Here is a 23,730-nt window from a genome sequence, read left to right as displayed (position 1 = left end):
GATTCACTAAACTTAAAATATTTAAATTGAGGAACGTGTCTTTATAATAAAAAGTATTCGTTAAATGTTATACCATTTTTTAAATAAATGTTGGAATTTCAGCAAGCATTCCTCAGCACTTTTCAAATATTGTTTTATGCTATTGCAACATCAAAATACATCGCCCCCGTCTATTTTACAATAACAAAAACAAATATTTCGATGTTTGATGAGTTTTTAATTTTTATACCCACCGACATTCATACATACATACCCGTGTACATATGGATTTTTTTTTTAAACATATACGTAATTTACCATTAATAGTAACTAACTATCCCTAGATGATGTTGTTGAAATTAGAAGTTGGCACCTTTTGTTTTCCTTCTGCTTGCTCCTTTGACTCTTTCATGATATTAAAAGTTCGCATATTACGATTCTTACGTTCAGCTTCCCATTCGAGACGATGCCGTCGTTGCCTATGTTTATACATATTGGCGCTTGAGAAGAACGTCATTGAACAGTTCGGACAAACGTACAACACTTTGCCAGTGTGCACAGAGGTATGCTCCTATCATTAATGTGGAAATATTTATATAAAAATTAGAATAATTTTATGCTTGTATGTATACTCTACCCTAAGGTCTTGAGGTCGCTTAAAAGCTTTTTCACACATGGTACATTTGAATTTACGCTCACATTCATGATTGTGATGAATGTGACGCTTAAGAGCCCGAGCGGTTGTCGAAACCTTATTGCAAATCTTACAACGATGCTCGCAGTCTTGGTTTTCATGTATTGTCCTCATATGCTGGTTAAGGCCATATTGATGACGAAGCCATGCTCCGCATATTTGGCACTGCTTCGGTTCAGGAGTTGGTCGCGGTTCATCAGAATGTTCTAACATGTGGTGTTTCTTCAAATAACTTACACGCACCAGCTTACCACATTTGTCGCATATGACTGTGGCACCGTGGGATTTTTTTATGTGATCTTTTAGTGCACGGTGAGTCGGAAATCTTAAAAAGAAAGTTTATAAATAGAGGTTATTTTATTATATTTTAGCAGACTTTTAACATACTTTTTGATACGAGTACATTGCGTGCAATTGATTTTATATTCTGATTTTGGAACATGCTTTGAGAAGATGTGGTTCTCAAGAGATACATTTGACGAGTAGACTTTTTCACATTTTTCACATGGGAATGTTTTTGTTTCCTTTGCCTTTAATGGATTAACGTGCGCATCTTCATGTTCCTGTAGACTGCGACTATTATTAAAAATTTGTCCACAAGTTTTGCATTTGAAATATTCTGGATTTCCATGTATATAAATGTGCTCGGCCAGGGTCTTTCTTGTAAAAAATTTGCGTCCACAACACATCAAAAATGACGGTTCATCGTTATGAGAAGCTCGAAAATGCGCACGAATTTCGGCAAAATTTTTTACCAGCAACTCGCATTTTGGACATGAAAGTAGTTTTAAAAATGTTTTAATAACTATTTCATACTCTTCTTGTTGTGCATTTTTTGCTTCAATTTCTTCACGGGTCATGCGTTTGGGAGGTATAAGAGGCTTCGGTCGCTTACGGTATTTTTTGGGCTTGACAACCTTTCTTTTCGGAATGATAGCATATTTCCGTTTTGGTTCAAAACTTTCATCCGAATCTGTGTTATAACTACTTGAACTACCGCTATCTGCTGTTCCAGCCAAATCAATAGGCTCAAATTCAACATTGTAATTTTCATGGTCGTCATTATTAATAGAGAATTCCTGATTTTGATCATTTGCTTCGTTATTTTGAACATTGCCTTTAGTATGTTCTTTGCCAGAATTTTTGACGGATTCGCACGGTTTCATAGGCTCTTCAATAACTACTTTTCTCGGTCGGCCCCGACGTTTTTTTGGAGGTTGATCCCCAGTAGGTAGATTATGCTTTTCAGATTTTAGTTTCTCATTATCAGGTGTTATAACAATAGAGGATTTATTTTCAATAGCTTCAGTTTTGCCAACACCCTTCAACAAAACAGATAAAGGTAGCTCAGTTTCGGAGTCATTATCATTTGCAACCGGTATTTGATCCACATATATTTTGTTGGCTTTGGTTACGGCTGCATTTTCGATTTTGCGTGGGCGTCCCCGTCGTTTCCCCAATTTAACATTTTTATCTTTTGGTCTAGGTTCATCGATGAATTCAATTTGCAACAGCGAATCTATATCCTGTGCCTCTACTTTTATTTCTGAAAGGAAGACCTCGGCAAGATGATATATGTACATATCTATCATTCTTGCATAAATAAATAATTAGGTTTTTTACATATGTACCTGAATCCACAAATCTTTCTTCTAAATTTTCAAGAGCATCGGCCATATGAACAATTTCGGGTTTTAATTCGATTTCCTGCGCACAAGGCTCCGCTTCCTTCCCATGTGAATATTTCCAATCCCAGTGGTTGTGCAACTCAGCCACACGTAAATAAAATACATGGAAGTCGCGCAAAGCCTCCCAGCATGTCCAACAAATGCGTTGACCATCGCATGTTTTCCTCTCCGGCTGAAATGGGCAATATTATATCCTTGCAGATTGTTGGAGTTTACTTACTCTTAACCAGAGATGTTGTGATATAACATCGCAGATGTTCAACTGGAGGCCTTCCTCGGAAAATATCTCTATAAATTGTACTACAGATGTAGCATCTTCCAAACATGATATACAGCTCATTCCAGATAACGCGATTATTTGCTGATCCTGGTAAGACTAATGATTAAGAGGAATTGTTTACATCGAGAAGCGAGCTGCCAACATACATTTTATTTGGATATGTAGATATTTTTTTAAAGTATAATTTTAATTTAATGTTGTTGTTGTAATATTTTAGGTCGATTTGCAACACTGCACAACTATTTTATTTTACGGTTGCCACACGTATAACTAGAGCAATACAAACTATGAAACTAAAAGATAAACTAATCACCTTTATTTTACATAAATTTTTTTAATCGGTTATGTAGCTCATAAGATATTTATATTAAAAATAGCCTTTAATGAACTAGAATCGCTTAAAGTAATGTAATGAAGTGATAAAATGAATAAATTCAATTTTCCCTGACATTGAATTTTTCATTTTCACTTCACATTTTCATAGAACGAGAATTAGCTCCCAAATACATACTTAAATATCCCATTTGGTAAACCCTTCGAAGTGGCAACCGTCCTTAATTTGAGAACAGCTGATTAATTGATTTGTTTACTTTTTCTTTTCTGCTGTACTGTTGCTAAAATTTGCGTGGTAAATAAATAAGGATGGCGAATTATTTTTGCGACGATTTAAAGAAAGAACACATGGAACTTGCGACAATCATCAAGGATTGTCATGAAAATTTAAGAACTCAATCCAAAATAAAAGGGATGAACGAAGCTTGGGATGAGCATTTGCAAAATACTCTTTCATTGCAGCAGTACTCATCGGCTATGTATCGGTTGGCTTCAATTTGGGAGACAAATACTACAAATCCAAACTTATTTGCACGCAGCCGTGTCAAATGGATAGTTGATTATTGCGAATCGTACTTTTTTACCAAGCGAATATTCCTGGAGAAGCGTGATCGCGAGCAACGTTTAGCCCAGTCTTATAATGATATTCCGACCGCGGATACAAGTCAAGTAAAAAATACATTTTCGAAGCCTATCAATGTTTTAGACGTAGGAAGTTGCTTTAACCCATTTTCTGGAGAGCCACACTTTAATGTTACTGCGATTGATCTATGTCCAGCCACCACTGATGTCATAAAAGGCGATTTCTTAAAAATTGTCATAGATAAAGGCGAAGAAGTTCTTATAGAATATGGGGAAGTAAAAAGCTTACCGTGTCAATATTACGATTGCGTCATTTTTAGCCTTTTGTTGGAGTACATACCTTCACCAGAAAAGCGTATGCATTGCTGTCGCAAGGCGTACGATCTGCTGCGCCCCGAAGGCATCCTTATAATTATAACTCCTGACTCCCAACATGTAGGCAAAAATGCAAAATTAATGAAAAACTGGCGTTACACGCTGGGCACTTTGGGCTTTTATAGAATTTGTTTTGAAAAATTACCGCATATCACCTGCATGGTATTTCGAAAATCAGTCAATCCAGCCGTAGCACTGCGATGGGCTGAACTGCATCGCGAGGATTATATGACAATGACAATAAATATACCACAAGATGTTATAAACTAAAATTAAGTTACTATCATAAAGGCAATGTTTTTCTCTGTGTGAGGTAAGAAGTTGTAAAAAGAAAAATAAAGAAAATTTATAAACTATAGTTATCCTCGTTGTAAGTTTTATTTATCGTCACCGTGAAATTCAAAAATATTTAAAAAAGTATACAAATCCTTTTTAGCATATCTTTATTATATGTATGTATATGTACACACTCATACATTTTTGTTAATAACTATCCAAGCTCTGGCTCTTAAAAGCAACCTATATTTATCCTAATAGGTATGCATATCTATTTTCATAATTATAAACGCTTTAAATCTCATTGTTGCATCTTATTGAATAGCCATTTGTAAGTGGTGCTGCATGACCTCCGGATCGATGTTGATTCTTTCTGTGCCAACCGTACTTCCACTGGTGTTCATTTTCTGTGCAAAGAAGGCTGATGTAGCGCCTACTGCCTGTTTCGCTCTCTGTGCCGCTGTTGCACCCATAGCTTGAGCCATAATATTTGCTATATGCCTGGGTTTCTTCCTGTCTGCTTCCCATTCAGCACGATGTAATCTCTGTCGATGCTTATACATATTAGCATTAGAGAAGAAAGTCATTGGACAATTAGGGCAGGTGTATAAAACTTCACCGGTATGTGTGGAGGTATGCTCCTGCAATTAGAAAATTATTTAAGTAAAAAAGCATTAATTGAGATATAGTATTCTTACTCTAAGATCTTGAGGCCGCTTAAAGGCCTTTTCACACATAGTGCATTTGAATTTCCGCTCGCACTCATGGTTGAGGTAAACATGACGTCGTAGTGCACGAGCCGTTGTTGAAACTTTATTACAAATAGAACAACGGTGTTCACCACCGGGATCTTCGTGTATTGATTTCATGTGTTGTTTAAGACCCGACATATGACGCAACCAAGTACCACAAATTTGACACTGCATAGGCTGTGGAATTGGGCGTGGTTGTTCAGAATGCTCTAGTTGATGATGCTTTTTCAGGTATTGTGTGCGCACCTGTTTGCCGCATTTGTCGCAAATGATTGTACTTTCTGGATCATGATTGTATTTCATGTGGTCCTTGAGCTTGCGCTGTGTTGGAAGTCTATGCAATGAATAATTTCAATATTATTTATTGCAAAAATTTATGGAAATAGACAATTATTGCCAGTTTCACGAAGGGAACAAATAATTTTTCACTTAAATTGCTGGTGAAACCAGCAGTTATACTTACTTTTTATTACATAGTGTACATGAGAATTTAAACTCCGATTTGGGTACATGCTTTGAAAAGGAATGGTGCTCAAATGCGGCTTTTGTTGTAAATACTTTCGGACATTTATCACACTGAAACATTTTCCGCTCTTTTGGTTCTGGCGGGTTGACGTGCGCCTCTTCATGTTGCTCTAGATTGCGACTGTCTTGGAAAAGTCTTCCGCATTGGGTACATTTGAAATGCTCTGGATTCCAATGCAAATATATGTGCTCAGCTAGAGCTTTTCTTTGTGGAAATTTTCGGCCACAGCACATCATATATCCGGGATCCTCGTTATGCGAAGCTCTAAAGTGCCCACGAATTTCAGCAAAGTTTTGGACCAACAACTCACATTTCGGACACGCGAACCGTCCAAAAAATTGCCTGATAGCTTTATCGTACTCATCTTGCTGAGCTCGTTTCGCTTCGAGTTCCTCTTTTGTCATACGTTTAGGGGGTACAAGAGGTTTCTCACGCTTACGATACTTTTTGGGCTTAACAACTTTCTTCTTCGGAATGACTGCATATTGCGGTTTTGGTTCGAAGTCTGGAAGGCTTTCATCTGAATCAGTATTGTCGCTGCTAGAATCACCGCTATCATCCGTACCAGAGCAACCGCCGAAGTCAGCGATGAATTCACGGTCATTATCGTTATCTTCTGCGTCACTATTAAGGGAGACCTGCTCGGTTTTTATATCCTTTTTACCATTATCTTTATTTTCGTTCTTTTCCTTTTGTTTCGTGACGTTTATATTAGGCGATGCTTCTTCAACCCGCACTTTTCTAGGTCTACCACGTCGCTTTTTCTGAGGTTCAGTGGTTGAAGTAGTAGCGGTTTCATTTTCGGTTTTTGACTCGTCTTCGGCTGGTGATATTTCAATTACTCGTTTGCTATCGTCATTGGTATCAGTCTTGATGCTAGCATTCAATAAAACTGATAAAGGCAGTTCGGTTTCCGAGTCATCATCGTTAGCAGCCAGTGGCGATGGATCTCGTTTGATGCGTTTGGGGATGGCCGATGTTTTTGCATTTGGGTCTTTTGGCGGGCGTCCCCGACGCTTGGCTCGTTGGGCTCTTTTACTCGCAGGCGTGCTTTCTTCGATAATTTCGATTTGTGGTAATAAATCTAGGTCATATACCTCTAACTTGACTTCTAGATATGAAATTATTGGCAATTTATAGTATATACACGATAGCTGGACGAATTAGTATACATACCTGAGTCGAATAGGTTACCTTCCATATCCGCAGAAGTTTGCAACTTCTCTTCGGAATTCGTGGCATCTTCAGATTTAAGTTGGATTTCCTGTGGCAATGGATCGTTTTCTTGTTCTTGCTCAATGTGAGCAAAGGGAGTCTTCCAGTCTGCACGGTTGTGTACCTCAGCCACACGTTGATAGAATATGTGAAAATCACGCAATGCCTCCCAGCAAGTCCAGCAAATGCGTTGACCAGTAGATATATCCCTCTCCGGCTGTATAGTTCAAAATATTTCTTATAATTTCAAATATTATTTTAGTTTACTTACTTTCAACCATAGATGTTTGGCAATTATGCTGCAAATATTCATTTGGCAACCTTCCTCAGAAAAAATATCAATGAATCGTGCCGGCGTCATGCCATGTTCCAAACACAACAAACAGGCCATTGCACAATTAACGATTGCTAGTCAGTTTAATAGTATATAAACTAATACACAATATATCCAGTTTAATTTAATCTTTTTAAATTATGATAAGCACAGAAAACACAATTAAAATCGTGAACTGTAGAAAATACACAAATCTGCAAAAAAATCATACTCCACAACCACAAACAAGCTATGCAAAAAGATGTCAAATTGACAGCCTTCCGGAATCGGTTATGGACAGTGTTGCCAGAACTTCTTGGACCAACCGGCTAAATTGGCCAAAAAAAAAACGGCTAAACTGTTTCAACTAAATTTCACGTTTTATTTAAATAAACCACAAGTAGAAAGACTAGTAAATTCATAAAATTGTTGTAACATTTGCACATTTCGTGACCAGAATTTGATAAATAGCTGATTCACGGGGTTTTTGTTGTTGAGACTGAAATGCAAACACTTGGAAATTGAATTTTGGTTCCACAAATTTGGTTGTTTGTAAATAAGTATTATTCACAGGCATTAGTTTTATTCGTCGAGAAAAAAACTTCTAAGAATCACACAGGCCGACAGAAACCTGTACAAAATTTTCTGAAGATTTTCGGAGCGCTTAATTTGAATCTTAACTCAGAATTTCATTGTTGGCTGTGGTTTAAAATATATAAAAAAAAGTATATAAAAAGTATACCGTCACTAGACACGAATAAAGGCGCGCTAGTGTTTCGACGACGAAAAAAGACGCATACAAAAATTTTACGAAAAAAGGCGCTTAAGAAAAACTTCGGCGAAGAAAGACACCTAACCTAGATGACGGCGAAGAAAGACGCGTAATCAAAGATTTATACTTGGGGAAAGACTGCCACTTCAGCACTATTCTCCAATAGCTTCCGCCATGACTACCCTAACTCCGACATTGAAGTGTGATTCTGATGGTTTTTGTGCCCACTTCGTTAAACGATGTAGTCTGTCATTATGTATTCCTTTATGTCATATATTCAACCTATCACTTTCGACTGGATTATTTATTAACAGATGGAAAATTGCGTCTATAACCCCAGTCTTTAAATCTGGAAATAGAAACGATATCACAAATTATAGGCCTATTTCGAAACCGTCTGTCTGCTCAAAGCTATTCGAAAAAGTGATACATTTTAAACTCTCTTTTCTTGCCAAAAGAATGATTGAACCCCACCAACATGGTTTTGTAGCTGGTCGTTCAACGGTAACTAATTTAGCTTCTTTTTCAGAATTTTGTATTTCTTCCTTCAAAGATGGCTCGCAGGTAGACACCATTTATACGGACTTTTCTAAAGCCTTCGATAAGGTACCACACCTATTATTGCTACACAAGTTGGAGTGCATTGGTGTTCACTTTATTTTCCTAGCTTGGCTAAAGTCTTACCTTACAAATAGGACTCTGTCTGTTCATATCGATGATTGTAAATCTAATCCCTTTGTTGTAACATCAGGTGTACCCCAGGGTAGCATTCTTGGCCCCCTATTGTTTGTCCTGTTTATAAACGATATTAGCTCCTGTTTCAAACACGCCAGTTTTTTATTGTATGCCGATGATTTAAAACTCTTTCATCTTTAAAACTCCTCATCTGATGTTCTCTTTCTTCTGGAAGATTTAGATCGTCTTTTAAATTGGTGTGAATATAATAAACTGTCTTTGAATGTAAAAAAGTGCTTTAAGATGACCTTATCTAAATCTCAAAATGCCCTTACTTCAAATTACTACCTCGTAAACCATCAGCTTACTTCTGTTAGTGAATTTGTTGATCTTGGTGTTGTGTTTGACTCGAATTTTTCATTTATAAATCATGTTTGTCATTTACTCCCAAAAGTTTATAGTAATTTAGCATTTATTCGTAGATATGCCAAGGATTTTAGAGACCCTTACACTCGGAAAGCATTATTTAATTCCTTAGTACGATCTAAACTTGAGTATGCCTCTATTATATGGAGCCCTATTTATAATTGTCACGCCTCTAGGATTGAGCGAGTTCAAAAGGTGTTTATTCGATTTGCCTTCGCTTCTCTTAACTTCTCAGATCCGATTCCCTCATATTACTCCCGGTGTAAACTAATAAATTTGCTATCATTGGAAAATAGAAGGCGTACCCAATTACTCCTATTCGTCTTCGATCTTATCTCTGGATCCATTGACTGCCCATCTCTTCTTGAGCAGGTTACCTTTAATGTGCCTCTCAGAACTCTTCGCTCTCACATCCCCTTTTACGTTCCTGCCGTTAAGATTAACTACTCATCTTTTGCGCCTATTTTTCGAGGCCTTGTGGAATTTAACAATATCTCAAAGAGCTTAGATATCGACTTTTCGTTTCCAAGAATTCTTTTTAAATCATCTCTTGAAACCTATTTTCGTAATTGTACATATAGTATAGTCACCGTTAATACTTTTAAGCCTACTTCTAGTCTGTAAGATTATAAATCATAGATTGAATAAAGATAAAATAAGATAATAAAAAGCTATTAACGTAATGTACATACTTAGTCTGTTCCTTTGAACTTCGGACTAAAACCTGTGGAACTGTCAAACTACAATTTTACTCTCTCAAATGAGAGTAAAAGGAGAACAGATGCAGAAGTGCATAGGAACGCAAAAAGCACTATTTCCTGTAAAACCGTCAGTCGGTTTGTTTACATATCATTGGTACAACACTGATTTGGCTGAAATATCACTAAATAATTATTAAAATCTATACATATTCAAATATTTCGTTGTTTACTTCCATTTTTTTACAAATACAAGGTTTTTTGCTTTCACCGCTGTTTGTTTTTGCTTGCACATGCAAATCAGCTGATCGTTTGACACTTTTCATGAACTTACAGGAAAAGAAACTCCGGACTAAATCCTGTAACTTCTGACTAGGAACAGTTGCTCAGTTACTCTCTCAAATGTGTTCCCACTTACAGGTTTTATGTCAATAGGAACGACTTCCTGTAATTTCTGACTAAATCCTGTATACCGGACTGCTATTGGAACAGACTAACTATTACACCCGCAAACATAGTTGACCGCGAAAATAAATTTCCGCGTCCCTCTTCGCCGTCAAATATTTTGACGCGTCTTTCTTCGCCGTCAACTATGTTAAGAGTCTTTCTTCGCTGAAGTTTTTTTTATGCGCCTTTTTTCGCGGTCAACTCTTGAGCTCGCGCCTTTATTCGTGTCTAGTGACGATACATAACTGGAAAGTTCAAAATACGATTTCTCGACGAGAATAAAAGATATTTTAAAAACTCAACGGCAGTTTAAAATATAAAGGTTATACTTTAAGCTGCTGGCAAAGGTATTTTAAGACTTATCGGATTAGAAAAAATTGTTTTTCATGTGAACCGCCAACTTGAATTACTCAGACGAACGAGAGCACAAAGCGTGTTTCCCGAGTATGGGCGACTCGGTACCCGTCCCCTTTCCTCGTCGCTCTTTCCCCAATAAGCTTCGATTCCCGCAACAAAAGTTTTCGTGTCTGAGCATGGGGCTGTCCATATATTACGTAAGGAAGTTTTCGCCTATTTCACTCAAAGGTATTTCATATTTCTGCGAGGACACACATGAGCTCTCGCCCGCGTCGTGAAATTATCCTCTTTGCTCTTCGACGCTGAGGCTCAGAAAAGATCAAGTGAAGCTTTTTGTGAATGCTTAGGGGCTGTCCATATATTACGTAAGGGAGTTTTCGCCTGTTTGTGTTCGAGCTGCATTTTTCGGTTATAATAGACACCGAAGAGTAACGTTTTTTTAGAAAAATAGAAAAATTAAAGCAAAAGTTGTAAAAAATTGTAATATCCTCCGTATTTAATGTATATTTTTCATTGCAATGCAATTTAGTACTTTAATTGAAAAATTTTGAATAATACAAGAAAAATAATATTACGTAAGAGTCTGCGGGACGCCCCCTCCCCCCATATAAGAAAAAGTAGGAAAATTCTAGACCCGCCCTCCCCCACAAAGGTCTTACGTTATATATGGACAGCCGCCATCGACAAATAAATTCTTCCACAACAGTTATGCTCGGTGTTACTATTCTCAATTTTTTTTTAGAATAAAATTTAGCAAATCACGACTGAAGCGTGGCCAATTAGATAGAGGCGTTTAGTTTAATTGGTTTATTTTGTCAAAAATTCAGTGCTTCATAACGCCGCCGCTGTCAATGGCAAACAAAAATTGTCAATGGCCGAGTATGAAGAAATGCTTGAATTTTATGATTGATGAATGTAATACGGCTTTCCCACGACAACCCAATTACGTATTTCGTCTCTCATTCGTAATTCGCACTCCAATTACCCTTCGAATTTCGTAATTCGACATACAAAAATTTGAGAGCGAATTACCTCATTTGTTTGTAATTCAGATCCAATTACCATGCGAATTACGAACAAATCGCTGATGTCTCTAATTTTTATCGGAAATTTATCGAAACAAGCTCACAAATTAAAACTTGCATTTTTTCTGAGTACGAAAAGTAAAGTTTTTAGATGTGTATATCCCTAATTTAATATGGAAACTTATACATTTTTAGGAAGAACCTACATTTTAAACCAATTTTGCAGCGAAAAAAAAATAAAACACAGAGGCAGAGAACTGTCAAATCGAATTAAGAATGTGCCCGTGGGAATGGGGTAATTCGCGATCGTAATTGGGGGAACGAACCAAGTAATTCAGGGTACCGTGGAAAAATGGTATAAGAAGTTCAATCACGTTGGATTATACGAAATACGAAATAAGCTAAACGGGTATTTAAATCGATTTTCGGTAATTTTTCCCCGTGTATTTTGTTTGTGTAAAATTATTTTATCATCAGTTTACCGATTACTGAAAGATCGCTTCCCGTACGAAATGATAGCGAAACTGAGCTGGATAACCCAGGAAAGCACGACTGTTGTGTCATTCCCACGACAGCCGGTTCTACGTACCGGAAAGAATAGGGTTTTCACCGACCAAGGGCTGTTGTTTCGGCGATCTAACCCAGTTTTGGTCGGCGAAATTTCTCAAGCATTGTTCGTCCAAAATCTGTTTCAAATTCTTGTGCTCAGGGCTGGCCAAGAGTCAAAGCCTGGGCCATAAACTTACCCACTCTGCATATGCCAGAGACGTTACACTCAAACTCCACCTCGGTAAGGTGCAACACCTGCAACGGTTGGAGCCATCTCAGAATATCTCAGGTTTAAGAACTTACCGGCAGTGGACAACGTCATTCGTAGCACTAGGCTATATAAACCGGCCCGCTTCCACGGCACACCAGAGTTCACCTTAGCAACACCACCCCCCAAACACAGTACCACTGTAACTTGTGAACGTATATAAGAGGAAGACGTGGAAAGAGCATCGGACGACTTTTAACTTTACTTCTGGTGTGAGTAAGCTTTGAACAACCGTGAGGTCAATGTCCAACACGACGAAGCGCGACAACAGAGTAGAAATCTCTTTCGATGTGCGCGCTTCGTCGAAATCCTCCAAAGCCATTGAACCAAATGAAATACACATGCTGATTATGAAAATCTTAGGTTCAGCAGGAGTAGACGAACCCAACAAGGTCCACAACTTGAGGCTACACTCATCTTGGAAAACGGGGAGAAAGGTCCCACTGCTTTAATAGGGAAAACCGTCCAAAAAAGTAGTCTTATCGCCCGATAACCCTCCTTGGGACACAAATAGTGTTCGGCGAGTTATCTTAGTGGTCGACATTCGCCAGTCAGAGACAAAACCATCGAAACGAGGAAAATTAAACAGGGGACCCAGAGGGTGGTGTCCCGTCCCCGCTGCTGTGCTGTTGAACACTACATCTTGAAGCTCCCTCAACCGCATGAGGAAGTCTCTATTATCTCTTATGCTGACGACAGCTGGATGATGGCGTCCGGAAATGGAATTCATGACTTGTGCTCGAAAGTAAAAGGTAACCTTTCCGAACTTTCTCGCTTCTTCACTGCAAGAAGACTAACCCTCTCCTCCATAAAATCCTCGGCAACCCTTTTTACCACCTAGCCGCTAGCCGGCGGAACCTGTGGACGAAGCTGCAGACATGAACACGTCTTACACCGACTCCCGACCTTTGAATACCATTTTTTAACGACATGGACGAGACAGAGCTTTGTCTGCCTCGGGAGACTCGCGCACCACCATAGCCCAACTTCGCTCTGGATACTGCAGCAGGCTAAACTCGGGTGGAATGAACTATCACTAAGATTTTACTCTACACTGTCAAATTTTGTTTATCTTTTTGATATTAAAAAAAAAACAACAACCATATATACGAATCTTGTTGTTTCTGCTACTTCTTTAATCTGCATTGATTTCAACGGAAACTACAGTGTTTACATTCGGCGCTTTTACAGGCAACATTTATTTAAAAGCAACACTCGTCTGGTGTAAATGGCATTGGAACTAGTTAATCGCTTTCAACGAAGTTGATTCAACTAATTACCTGTAAAATGGCCTCATGTAAACGCTGCATTAGGAAACAAAGGGGCCGTAAGAAGCACATTAATGGAAATTTAAACCAAAGAGCAGGGGCTCTATTCTGTAACTGTGAGAAAATGTAGAGTGCAAAACTCACAACCAAAAACTCACCGAATAAAATTCAGTAGAGGTTTTCTATTAAACTTATAAAAGCGTCTTAAACCTCGTAAAGCTCGTTAATTTACGAGCCTCGTAAGGGAACTGTCAAAATTTGTATGGAGCTCTATTAACGAGCCCCTCGTAAATTTACGAGGCAAATTTGATGCTCAAACGACCTCGTAAACTTCAGTGTTGCCTAGGGTCCGAAATTTTTATAATAAAATGTATGATAAAATAATGAAAATAAATGAAAAAATAATACGCGAATGAAATGAATGAATTTCATCCACTAACTGTATTGACTTAGGTTTTCTGCTAATTTTCGGAATTTTTAATTGTATTTTAGCCAAGAGTGATATAGGCAAGATGGCGGGATGTTATGGAAAATACTACGAAACAAAAATTCCTTCACAAAATCCTAGTTTATCTGTCACACAGTCACTTTGCGCACCTTTTCGCAAAGGGGGCGTTCCCATAAATGCCTCGTAAACTTAAAAGTTTTACACAGTTTAAGACAATAAGAGTTTAAGGGAATCCCCTAAGTGAGTTTTCCGTAATAGAAGTGTATACAATTTTGACAGCTAAAACTCATTCCCAGACTTCTTGAATCGCAAAATGAAGAGTGTACACAATTTTCAGTGTACACTTGAAAACTCATAGTTACAGTATTCAGCCTCGGTTCAGCACATGATGAGTCGGGTATATGGGTACATATATTTGCATTAAATTTTTTATGCGAGAAACTACTGAAAACCCAAAACCCAAAAAGTTTTTTTTTTAATAAAGTACATATATGACTTTATTGCAATATAAATAAAAATATATATATCTAAAAGTAGTTTATAAAATTAACTTAAATATATATATTTTAATTGTATTTTACTAACCATAATATTTTAAAAATTAAAAACAAAAGCCGGCCGTTTGGAATGATACATTTTTGCTTTAAACCCGTTCGCTGTACAAATAGTTTACAAAACTCTGTTACGTACATACATATGTATGTATGTATACAAAAATTTATAAGAAAATTCAAAATAAGGCATACATTAAAATATTCTAGTAGGTTTGTTGTTGTTATACAGGATCATATCATCTGATCTTTCAAAGCGTTTCTGATATGCAAAAGGAAAAAATCTCATACGGTGAAATTCTATTATTTGGACTGATGCTGACGCACACCATATTTACTCCAAAAGGTCACAGGACACTTTATACGCTTGCCAGAGTTCTTATGGAAGACAGAGCACTCCTCAAAGGGGGGGACAATACAAATGAAGCGACACCGCCGTCTCGATGTGACTAGGATTTTCCACTCGGTGCAAGCCAAGATTATCTGAAATCGAAAGATAGCTTTAGTAAACTGTTAAACATACATATTTCATTTCAACAAACCCACCATTTATATAGGCAACATCATTCAAACTAATCGATGAAGAGCCTATCGTCTTCAATTCTTCGCTATTGAATTCTTCATCATTATCATCGGCATCATTAGTTTGACCAATATCTACACTGGGCATATCTATAGCCTTGGTACATGGCATTTCATACCTTGTCTCCTGTAGATCACCCTTAAGCATTTTCATAAAACAATGTGAATCGGCATGATCGTGTATGGCTGAGCCTTGGCCTTCACCCCAGCATAGGATCATCAAATTGAATTTACCGTTACCGGCGTCAACCAAATTGCGTGTGTATTTATAACGATCAAACTTAGCGAAACGCTTCCATTCGCGCGGATTCGACTTATATGTCAACATTATGTGATTAACCATCTCTATATTTACATAGCTCGTTTCGAATTCCTTGTGAAGAGCCGAAATCAGATCCGTTAGATTATCAATGGTTGGACCATATTTGAGAGGTTTTTCTATGCCACGAAAATGATGTGTAGCATCACGTAAGTAACGCTCCTGATCCAATTCAGAGTTGTTGGCATCGACCTTGGAAAGCGCCATTTCGGTGCAAGTTTTATTCACCTGTAAAATGTACATATGTATGTAAATAAGAAAGCGATTTGCTATTGATGCTGTTGTATTAATGGAAGCCGATTAAGGGACAAAAAATTATATATGCCATCTTTTTCAAAAGCTAATAAATTTTAAGACATTCTTAGTCCATCTTAAATTTATTAGCCCTGAGTAAGTATCCTGATTTGAAGTATAGCTACCTTGCGCTTTTTGTTAAAGGAGCGCATAAATAAAAATAAAGAAAATAAAAAATATATCGCTAGGTTAGAGTAGAAAGTTACCAAGTCCAGTTTTCCAAATTTTACAGAAAGGAAGGAAAACCTTTCGCATTCGTTTTCTTCAAGCACTTGTTTAAACAAAAAAAAATTAATAAAAGGTAAAAAAGTAGTCTTATCGCCCGATTAATAGTCAAAATAAAAAGTTACAAGTAATGCTACCCTCAAAGAACTGAAACAGAAAATCGTTGACTTCAGAATTTTTTTTAAAGGACTTTCCAATTTCAAAAATATGATCAGCTAGCATAATTAAAAAAAAGATGAATGAAAGAAAATTCTGTAGAAACAAAAAAAAAATTCAAGTCTTGCTTCCCAAGAACGAATCTTATTGCATTAAACGAGCAATTCTTGTATATATGTAAATACATCCATAGTGTTCTCGGAAACGGCTCCAACGATTTTGATGAAATTTTGTATGCAGATAATGTTATAGATTCTAAGGTTATTTGAATAGGCACTATCTCCGAGAAGACTCGTATAAGGTTGCCAGCTATTCGAAATTAGTTGCAAATTAATTAAAACATCATAACAAGGAAGATAATTTAAAGATCCATAAATCAACATTTTAATAGGGTTGCCACCTATTTCGAATCGCACATTTATTTATTTATTTTTTGTTTAGAAAAAAAAGTTGAAATATTACTATTCATGGATACCAAGAGAAGGTTTTTAAACAATGCTTTCCCTATATACAAAATGGTATCCCTTAGGATAGTAGTGTAAGGTTGCCACTTATTTTCGATTCAACACAATTTTTCTAAAACATTATGGATATCAAATGAAAGGTATTGTTGAGGACTTTGGTCAGAAAATATTTTCGATCAGGTTTGCCACGCTTCTATGTAATACAAACTTTTATTTTGTTAATTTCAATCAGCATTTTTTTAAGTATACACAATACATATACGCTCAAGATATGTCTATTCATTCCGGCGCATTTCGGAATAGGGTTGCCACCTGAATTTCTGAGTAAGAAATTTACTTAATAGATATCGAAATCCATTTTTTTTTATTTCAATAATATTTTTTAAAGCTATCCAAATTACCAGTATTTGATATCCCAACCTTGAAAACTTTAAAAAGTATATGCTTGGCCAATCTGGTACTAGGTATTGAAAATGCGCTTTTAATTAATTTTATTTCTTTATGTACAACCACATCATGCATATTAGTCCTTAACATAACAATTTTCAAAGATACATATTGAAAATTTGCAAGGATATTCAAGGATAAAATTTTAAAAGGACTTTTTCAGTACCTATTCGTCTTTCTGCACCAAAATATTTAAACCTTTTTAATTCTATCGAATTTTTTCTTTTATATGATTCGCATATTTGTGTTAGAATGTAGAATTGCACCGAGTTTTTTAAAAATTTGTCTGAAAATTTTAAATTTCAAAGTCCTTTTAAGAAAAATCCTGACGTAAGAGAGAATTTTAATGGTTAGTACTGGATAATCCTTACTCGTATAAATGCGAAAGGTTTGTTTGTTACGCTTTCACGTTTTAGCTTTATTTTTTATGAAATTTTGCATACTGGTCTCATTTAGCCCAACTTAAAAGATAGGGTAGCTTGTATCCCGATTGGATAAAAGGGCGTGGCATCTCCCATACATACTGCATACCTCTGGAAGTATTTGTGGTAAAGTGCTGGAACTTCGTATGGAGATGTGTATATGAAATCAATACTATACTCATGGAAAAAATGTGGTTTCTTGGAAAATGGCCCGTGACACCTGCCATACAGACTGAATTTTTTATACTACCTCCTGTTAGAAAATTAAATTCAATTCAAAGTATTTTATAAGTTAAATGAATTTTTACAAAATGGATGTCGATTGAGTCGTTATATCCCAGAAATGGTGACTCTTAGGAAAAAGTGTCATAAAGGGTTTTAAAGGGTTTGCATGATCTACACATTTTTCTAACCTATTTTTATGTTAAACCTTACGGTTTAGCTGAAAAATTGTAAACATCAATTTATTTGACCTTTGACCTTGAATAATTTTTTTTTACAGATCTGGGATCGATAAGGACTTTTCTCGTTTCATTTATAATGACATTCGTACCAATTTTCAGCTTTATGGGAGTTACTGCAACCTTGAAAATCTAACTTTACCGGGCAGAAATAGAAAGCAATTTTGAAAATATGGTTCAAATAGAGTTGCAATTAAAAATATTACTTACGCTGGTTATAATGTACTTCAATTGGGTTGGCAAGTGATCATTTACGATAAACAATTTGTGCTACTATGTTAAAATTTTTATTTTTTTTTTATTGAAAATTAAATTATTTCAAAAATATAAAAAAAAATAAAATTTTTTATTTATGCCCTGAAAAGTAAAAAAAAAACAAAAAATAGTCTACCTTAATTGGTTCATACTCAGGTCTTGAGGGGTTATAAGCCAGCTCTCGGTTCTGCAGGATTCTGTGTATTACAGATGGAAAGTTTCCGACCTAAGACTGGTAGCATTAAAAATATTTCTCCTCTCGATTTACATATATGGAGGCCTTGAATAGGTCTAATTGCGAAGGTATATATTTTTTTAATTTTAATTTTTGATTTTTTTCTTTCGCTAATACAATAACTTTCAACTCTTAGCTGACAAAATATTTTCGAAAAGCGTAATTTAAACTTATACATATGAGCATTTATAAATACATTAGTATGTAAGTACGTGTACGTATGTCAAATTAAACGGTGCGTTAAGGTCAATGTTCAGTATTTATCAGTTTATTATGGAATTTAAATACCCACAAACATATATGTATGTATGTATACTTTTCAATATAGTATGTACAGATTGTAATTCAAAAACGCCTGGAAAAATTAATCTTAACAGATTACAAGCAGATGAGTGCAGTTGTTTCTTTCTTTTCACTGTTCTAAAATTGCTTTTTAGAAATCAATGAAAATCACCGTTTTTCGTTTTAAACTCACTTTTCGGTTTAATGAAGTATTTTCTTATCGATTTCAGTGGTTCTATAAAACTTGGACTTAAATTTGAAACTCGTTTCCGTTAGTTATTTAAATACGGTCTTAAACTTAACCGCTCTTTGAGTCTTGACGCGCACGATTTGAATAAGAAAATCTGAATGATTCGAAAATCGATGTTCTTTGAGTTGAGATTGTAGCTCGTGATAGCTTTCTTTAGCTTTTTTTTTATAAATACATATTTACATACATACATGCATATGTACATATAATTAAGACTGTATATTATATACACATACATACATATGCGCATACGTACAAATCCATATATGTAGAGACGATTTGCTGTACCAGTAAATATTAGCCGGAGATAGGTTTCCCCATCTGTGCACTCGGATGAGATTATTTTGCTATGTATGTACATACTTACATATGTATACTATACATACTATTTATGTTTGTAGGTACGGATGCTCCCATTATAATTTTTGTTTTTGATTTATTGTAAGCTTGTTTTGAATCTTCTCTGCGGAGCGTACTAACTCCGTAACAATGTCGGAAAAAACCGCACCGGAGAGATCAAAATTAAGGTGATAATTCGACGTACTGTTATGATAACATGTATTATTGGTTTCATATTTCACGTTCGTGGTATATACATATATAAGTGCGCAGAGGCCTGTAAGTTCGCAAACTCGTTATCATTATTGCAAATTAATTTGGACAAGCCTATCAAGAATTCCGTCTGAGATCACGAAATTCTCCCGCAAATTCGAAATTCGTGAGAATGGTATCACTGATTTTCAGTTATTTTATTTTGATTTAGAATTATTAAAACAAAACATACGTCGAATGCGTCGGAATTGCTGATAGCATTTCTCCCGAATTCGTGACGGGAGGTTTTTCCACGACGGGAGTTCACTCGGAATCTGTGATAGGTCTGGGAGCTTAGTTTTGTGTTATTGGAAATATTGAATTTTTCATGGCGATATATAAAATAAAAGTACGTCATGACAAGCAGGAAGTAAACAATTGTAAAGCAAAGTAAAAACCACCAACTTGAAAACAAACAAATACGATGAAAACAAATTCATTAATAGCGATTTCGTTTCTTCCAAAAATGTTGCCCTTTCACGGTGCAAAATGTGGTTGATGTTGCACTCAACCCTGTAAAAAGGCATATTTTTCCCTTCTTGTCCTTTTCTAGCGCACGCCTTTCGTAATATTGGCGTTTTAAGCAATCATCTGATTTGGAATTGGTTTATAAAAAAAGAAAAAACCGACCCCGCACCACCTAACGGCTATATTTTCTCCAGTATTATTTTTTTCCATTCAAGTACATACATAATATACATTTCTAATGTGAACCATATCGGACTACGAATATGGGTTTTCAAAATATCTCTACTCCTGTGCCACCTATCGGCCAAATTTTTTTTGGAGGAAATTTTTCTGTTTCAAATATGAACCATATCTGATCATAAATACGGCTTTTTTAAATACCTCGACATCTGCGCCACCTAGCGGATTAATTCATACTTCACATTGCATTGTCATCGAGTTTTTAGCTAAGTTTAAGGTCTCTAGCTCATCGGGACATTGGTTAAAAATTTATTGCAGGACTTGATTGCACACCGGTGGAACGTAATAAAAGTTTGTAAAAAAAGCAATGAGATTCCGTTTTTCGAAATTTAAAATTTTATCATTTGAAGCTGTTTTTATTTTATTGACGTATCGAAAGACAGTCCCCGGACCTTTGTGCTACCACTCTACGCCTTTACAGTTTAAATAAAATTAAAAAAATATATCACTCAATTTATTCACAAGATGTGGTGCAGAGGCCCGAGATGATTTTACGAAGAATTTGAACGCTTTGCGTATTGCCATAACTTTACGGGACTTATACGAGATTTTCGAAGTACATATCGTAAAATCAATTGCTCCTTCTTGAATTGTCTTGCAAAATTTATGTCTGGCTCTAAACTTTGAAATCAAACCAAAAATTTAGCTTCATAGGGTGGAACCATCCATAAGTTGCTTTAACAGTTTTAAATAATTGCCTTATTAGTGTTATTTCAAAGTATAATTTCATTAAAGCGGCTATTTCAGCTATCCTTTTGCAAAAGCCTCTACCGCTAAGGTAAGCGGGGCACACATTTTCATTATTTTTGGAACGATATTTCCATTTTTATCCATCGAATATTGTTCTGCGATCTTTGAGTCAGGCGGAAAAATTGGAAAGTCAAAGGGTAATATGGTTTAGGAATTAATCTCAATTCTTCTTAGACTTGGACATGGTTCTTATAAGATTCAATGCACTAAATGTCCTATTTGGGGCAAAACCCATTCTCGTCCCAGGAAGATTACTTCGGCCCTGGACTTAACGCTGATCACTAATGTTAATTTTAACTTTGCAATTCAATAGCAAATTCTCATAACAACATTAGCATTAACATCATCGATGTCGGTTAAGTCTAAGGTGGATTTTTATATCATAATATAATCTTTGTGAAAATTGCAGATAGAGGATATTGAATATAAGTACGGTGACCATCCGTCCTGTTTTTTGCAGGACCGTACTGTTTTTCAAAGGTCGGTCCTGCGTAGTTTTTCAAATCTGAAAAACCTGAAAATGTACTGATTTTTCCCAAGTGTCCTGCATTTGTCCCGCATTTTATTCGTTATTTTAAAATTATCGGACAATGGATGGATTTTTTCAAAAAAGTGATTTTTGGTACTTTTCGTAGCTTTTCTTATATCTCATGAAAAAATCTCCCAATCAACGTAAGCGAGTTACAGCTCGAAGGGTATGGATGTGCCTCTTACCAAAATATATAACTTGTGGCCACTTCAATGAAAATTATCATTACCATTTGCATTTTGTCGCCAAAGTCGAAAAAAGTTAGATTTTCAATCAAATACGCAGTTTCATTTGAATATTTTTTTTCATTATTTTAAAAATTCGATAAAGAAGATATATCACTACAATAAATTTTGAGCCAAAGATAATGAAAATCGGATTATAAATGTAGATGCTACGGAGCGCAACCTGCACAAATTATATATTTTTGAAAAGGGCACTTTGTAACTCGTCGTCTACGTCGATTCATGGCGTCGATTTTTGACAAATAACTGCGAAAAGTACCAAAAAAACAAAAAAAAAATTGTATTGTTTTCGTTTTGAGCGACTCAAAATTTGCCAATAAAATAATATTTTAAAGATTTTCACTTTTCGTGTAAGCTATTGAAATTATAATATGTTTTACTATACTTTTATAAATATTCATGTAAAAAAAGATTAATATCGATGAAAAAACGTGATTAATTATGTATTAATAATTAATAAATTAGAATCATAAATACTCTTTTGATATTTTTATACTACGTTAATATATGTAGGCATATTTTTGAAAAATTGTCCTTCATTTTGAATCCATATTTATGGTCACCGTAAATATAAGCCGTCGATGTGTATTTAGTATTTGAAAGCCTCACTCACTTTTCACAAAAAAGAGCCTATCTCGGGGTACTGACAGGAAACAAAATAACACCAAGGATTAAATTTGTTTTATTATTTTGATTGGGATATGCGACTTTTATATATTAAACGTCTATATCTAATAACTGAAGCTCCCCTCTTAAAAAAAAAATAAATAAATAAACGGTATTCTCTCAAACTGGCAAAAAGCCTAGAGAACCTTGAAAATTTGGTATCTTTGGTTTAACTGTCAAATTTTGTATACAAAACTAGCAAATACCCGGCGTGCTTCACTGCGCCTTAAAAGTATTTTGTGCTGTTTGATACCCGTATTATAATATTTAATTTATTTAACAATATAATTGGATAAAATTTTTCAAACAGAAGGCAACCCCCCTCACATATTTCCAGCAGTAAACTTTCCTAAACCTCTTTATTTTTTATACCCATATCGCAATATGTGTTCAATTTATCTTATCAATTCAAATAAATTAAAGTTTTAAAATAAGTGGCCACCCCAAAAAAATATTTTCTTCCATAAGCCGTTTTAAACCTCTTTTTTTGACAGCCATATTGCAATATTTACTTTATTTTATCAATTTACTTAGACTGCAACTTTCAAACAGGTGGCAACTCTGTAATTTTTTTCTTTCTATATTTTAAGTTAGACCTCTAGCAATACATAGGTAAACACTGTATTCAATTCCATGCATTAGTTTTCGAATGATGCGCGCACAAATATACAGACAGACAGAAAAAAAATTCTAAAAATTGTTGATTTGGCTTCGTTGCTCTAATAAAGACCCCCCCATATTAATTTTTTTTTCCAATATCTTTAATGTACGATTATTAGTTCTCGAAAATAAGCAGATATATAAGTACATACTTACCATTTTATGATGACCGTTAGTTGCAGCGGCAATCCCTGTACCTGAACTATCTCTAATTCCGCTGTTGTTTGTTGTCGTCGCTGACTCGGCAGTGTCTTTATCAGTATTCGCTGACTTCTGTAGAAGCTTGCTGCGACACATTAGTATAAACTCGTACTGACCGGATACACACTGCAAATGCAACTCAAATGGTTCAAGCGTATCTCTCAACGCTCGTACTCGTATCTCAAGTTGTTACAACCGATTGTTTAGCCAAAGAAAGTTTGGTGCGCCACAACAATTGGCGATCTGTACCTGCTGACTGATCTTCACTTGATGTACAAAGTTTGTGTTATTAATCTGTGATTGCAGAGACGCTTGCGTGTGGCATGAATATTCACTTGATGGTAATGTATTCTCAATGCACTTAAAACGTTTCGATTTTCACTAATTGATGAATGTTTACGATGCTGTGTACGTGAATTGCTTGCATGAATTAGTGGCATTGGTTAATCGGCGCCGCGACGAGGTGTATAACTTCGAATGGCTCTGAAGCG

General features: G+C 35.7%; 4 protein-coding genes across 4 annotated transcripts; 1 reads left to right on the top strand and 3 right to left on the bottom strand.

Moving 5' to 3' along the window:
• Positions 1–236: 236 nt before the first annotated feature.
• Positions 237–2,732, bottom strand: LOC118752884 (transcription factor grauzone-like). The gene is made up of 5 exons (XM_036487734.1): positions 2,582–2,732; positions 2,305–2,533; positions 1,061–2,219; positions 617–998; positions 237–550 (listed from the first exon to the last, which is right to left on the bottom strand). Exons 1-5 carry the CDS (start codon positions 2,699–2,701, stop codon positions 320–322), a joined length of 2,121 nt encoding a protein of 706 aa, XP_036343627.1. The 5' UTR covers positions 2,702–2,732; the 3' UTR covers positions 237–319.
• A 483-nt stretch (positions 2,733–3,215) lies between these two features.
• LOC118752880 (S-adenosylmethionine sensor upstream of mTORC1-like) lies at positions 3,216–4,228 on the top strand. The gene has a single exon (XM_036487730.1). The coding sequence runs from the start codon at positions 3,284–3,286 to the stop codon at positions 4,199–4,201; it is 918 nt and encodes a 305-aa protein (XP_036343623.1). The 5' UTR covers positions 3,216–3,283; the 3' UTR covers positions 4,202–4,228.
• Positions 4,229–4,357: 129 nt separating this feature from the next.
• LOC118752883 (transcription factor grauzone-like) lies at positions 4,358–7,280 on the bottom strand. The gene is made up of 5 exons (XM_036487733.1): positions 6,972–7,280; positions 6,662–6,917; positions 5,423–6,596; positions 4,906–5,293; positions 4,358–4,848 (listed from the first exon to the last, which is right to left on the bottom strand). The coding sequence occupies exons 1-5, from the start codon at positions 7,089–7,091 to the stop codon at positions 4,522–4,524; spliced, it is 2,265 nt and encodes a 754-aa protein (XP_036343626.1). The 5' UTR covers positions 7,092–7,280; the 3' UTR covers positions 4,358–4,521.
• Positions 7,281–14,563: 7,283 nt separating this feature from the next.
• Positions 14,564–23,479, bottom strand: LOC118752882 (cysteine dioxygenase type 1-like). Its single transcript, XM_036487732.1, has 3 exons — positions 23,195–23,479; positions 15,044–15,626; positions 14,564–14,980 (listed from the first exon to the last, which is right to left on the bottom strand). Exons 1-3 carry the CDS (start codon positions 23,333–23,335, stop codon positions 14,898–14,900), a joined length of 807 nt encoding a protein of 268 aa, XP_036343625.1. The 5' UTR covers positions 23,336–23,479; the 3' UTR covers positions 14,564–14,897.
• Between the last annotated feature and the right edge of the window lie 251 nt (positions 23,480–23,730).

Source organism: Rhagoletis pomonella, unplaced genomic scaffold, assembly GCF_013731165.1.
Source record: "Rhagoletis pomonella isolate Grant_MI unplaced genomic scaffold, Rhpom_1.0 Rhpom_scaffold_01933, whole genome shotgun sequence".
Taxonomy (NCBI): Eukaryota; Metazoa; Arthropoda; class Insecta; order Diptera; family Tephritidae; genus Rhagoletis; species Rhagoletis pomonella.
The sequence above is the reverse complement of the archived record's forward strand: the minus strand, read 5'-3'. Positions and strand labels throughout refer to the sequence as shown.

Bases quoted from the DNA above. Each gene is read 5' to 3' on its own strand.
- LOC118752884 (XM_036487734.1), bottom strand. From the start codon at position 2,701: ATGAGCTGTATATCATGTTTGGAAGATGCTACATCTGTAGTACAATTT. The intron at 999-1,060 runs GTATGTTAAAAG...TTTCTTTTTAAG, and splicing joins CAATGTACTCGTATCAAAAA to ATTTCCGACTCACCGTGCAC. The intron at 551-616 runs GTAGAGTATACA...CATTAATGATAG, and splicing joins AGCGACCTCAAGACCTTAGG to GAGCATACCTCTGTGCACAC.
- LOC118752880 (XM_036487730.1), top strand. From the start codon at position 3,284: ATGGCGAATTATTTTTGCGACGATTTAAAGAAAGAACACATGGAACTT.
- LOC118752883 (XM_036487733.1), bottom strand. From the start codon at position 7,091: ATGGCCTGTTTGTTGTGTTTGGAACATGGCATGACGCCGGCACGATTC. The intron at 6,918-6,971 runs GTAAGTAAACTA...TGAACTATACAG, and splicing joins CCAAACATCTATGGTTGAAA to CCGGAGAGGGATATATCTAC. The intron at 5,294-5,422 runs GTAAGTATAACT...TTCATTGCATAG, and splicing joins TGTACACTATGTAATAAAAA to ACTTCCAACACAGCGCAAGC.
- LOC118752882 (XM_036487732.1), bottom strand. From the start codon at position 23,335: ATGTGTCGCAGCAAGCTTCTACAGAAGTCAGCGAATACTGATAAAGAC. The intron at 15,627-23,194 runs GTAAGTATGTAC...TACATTTTACAG, and splicing joins CTAACGGTCATCATAAAATG to GTGAATAAAACTTGCACCGA. The intron at 14,981-15,043 runs GTGGGTTTGTTG...TTTCGATTTCAG, and splicing joins TGATGTTGCCTATATAAATG to ATAATCTTGGCTTGCACCGA.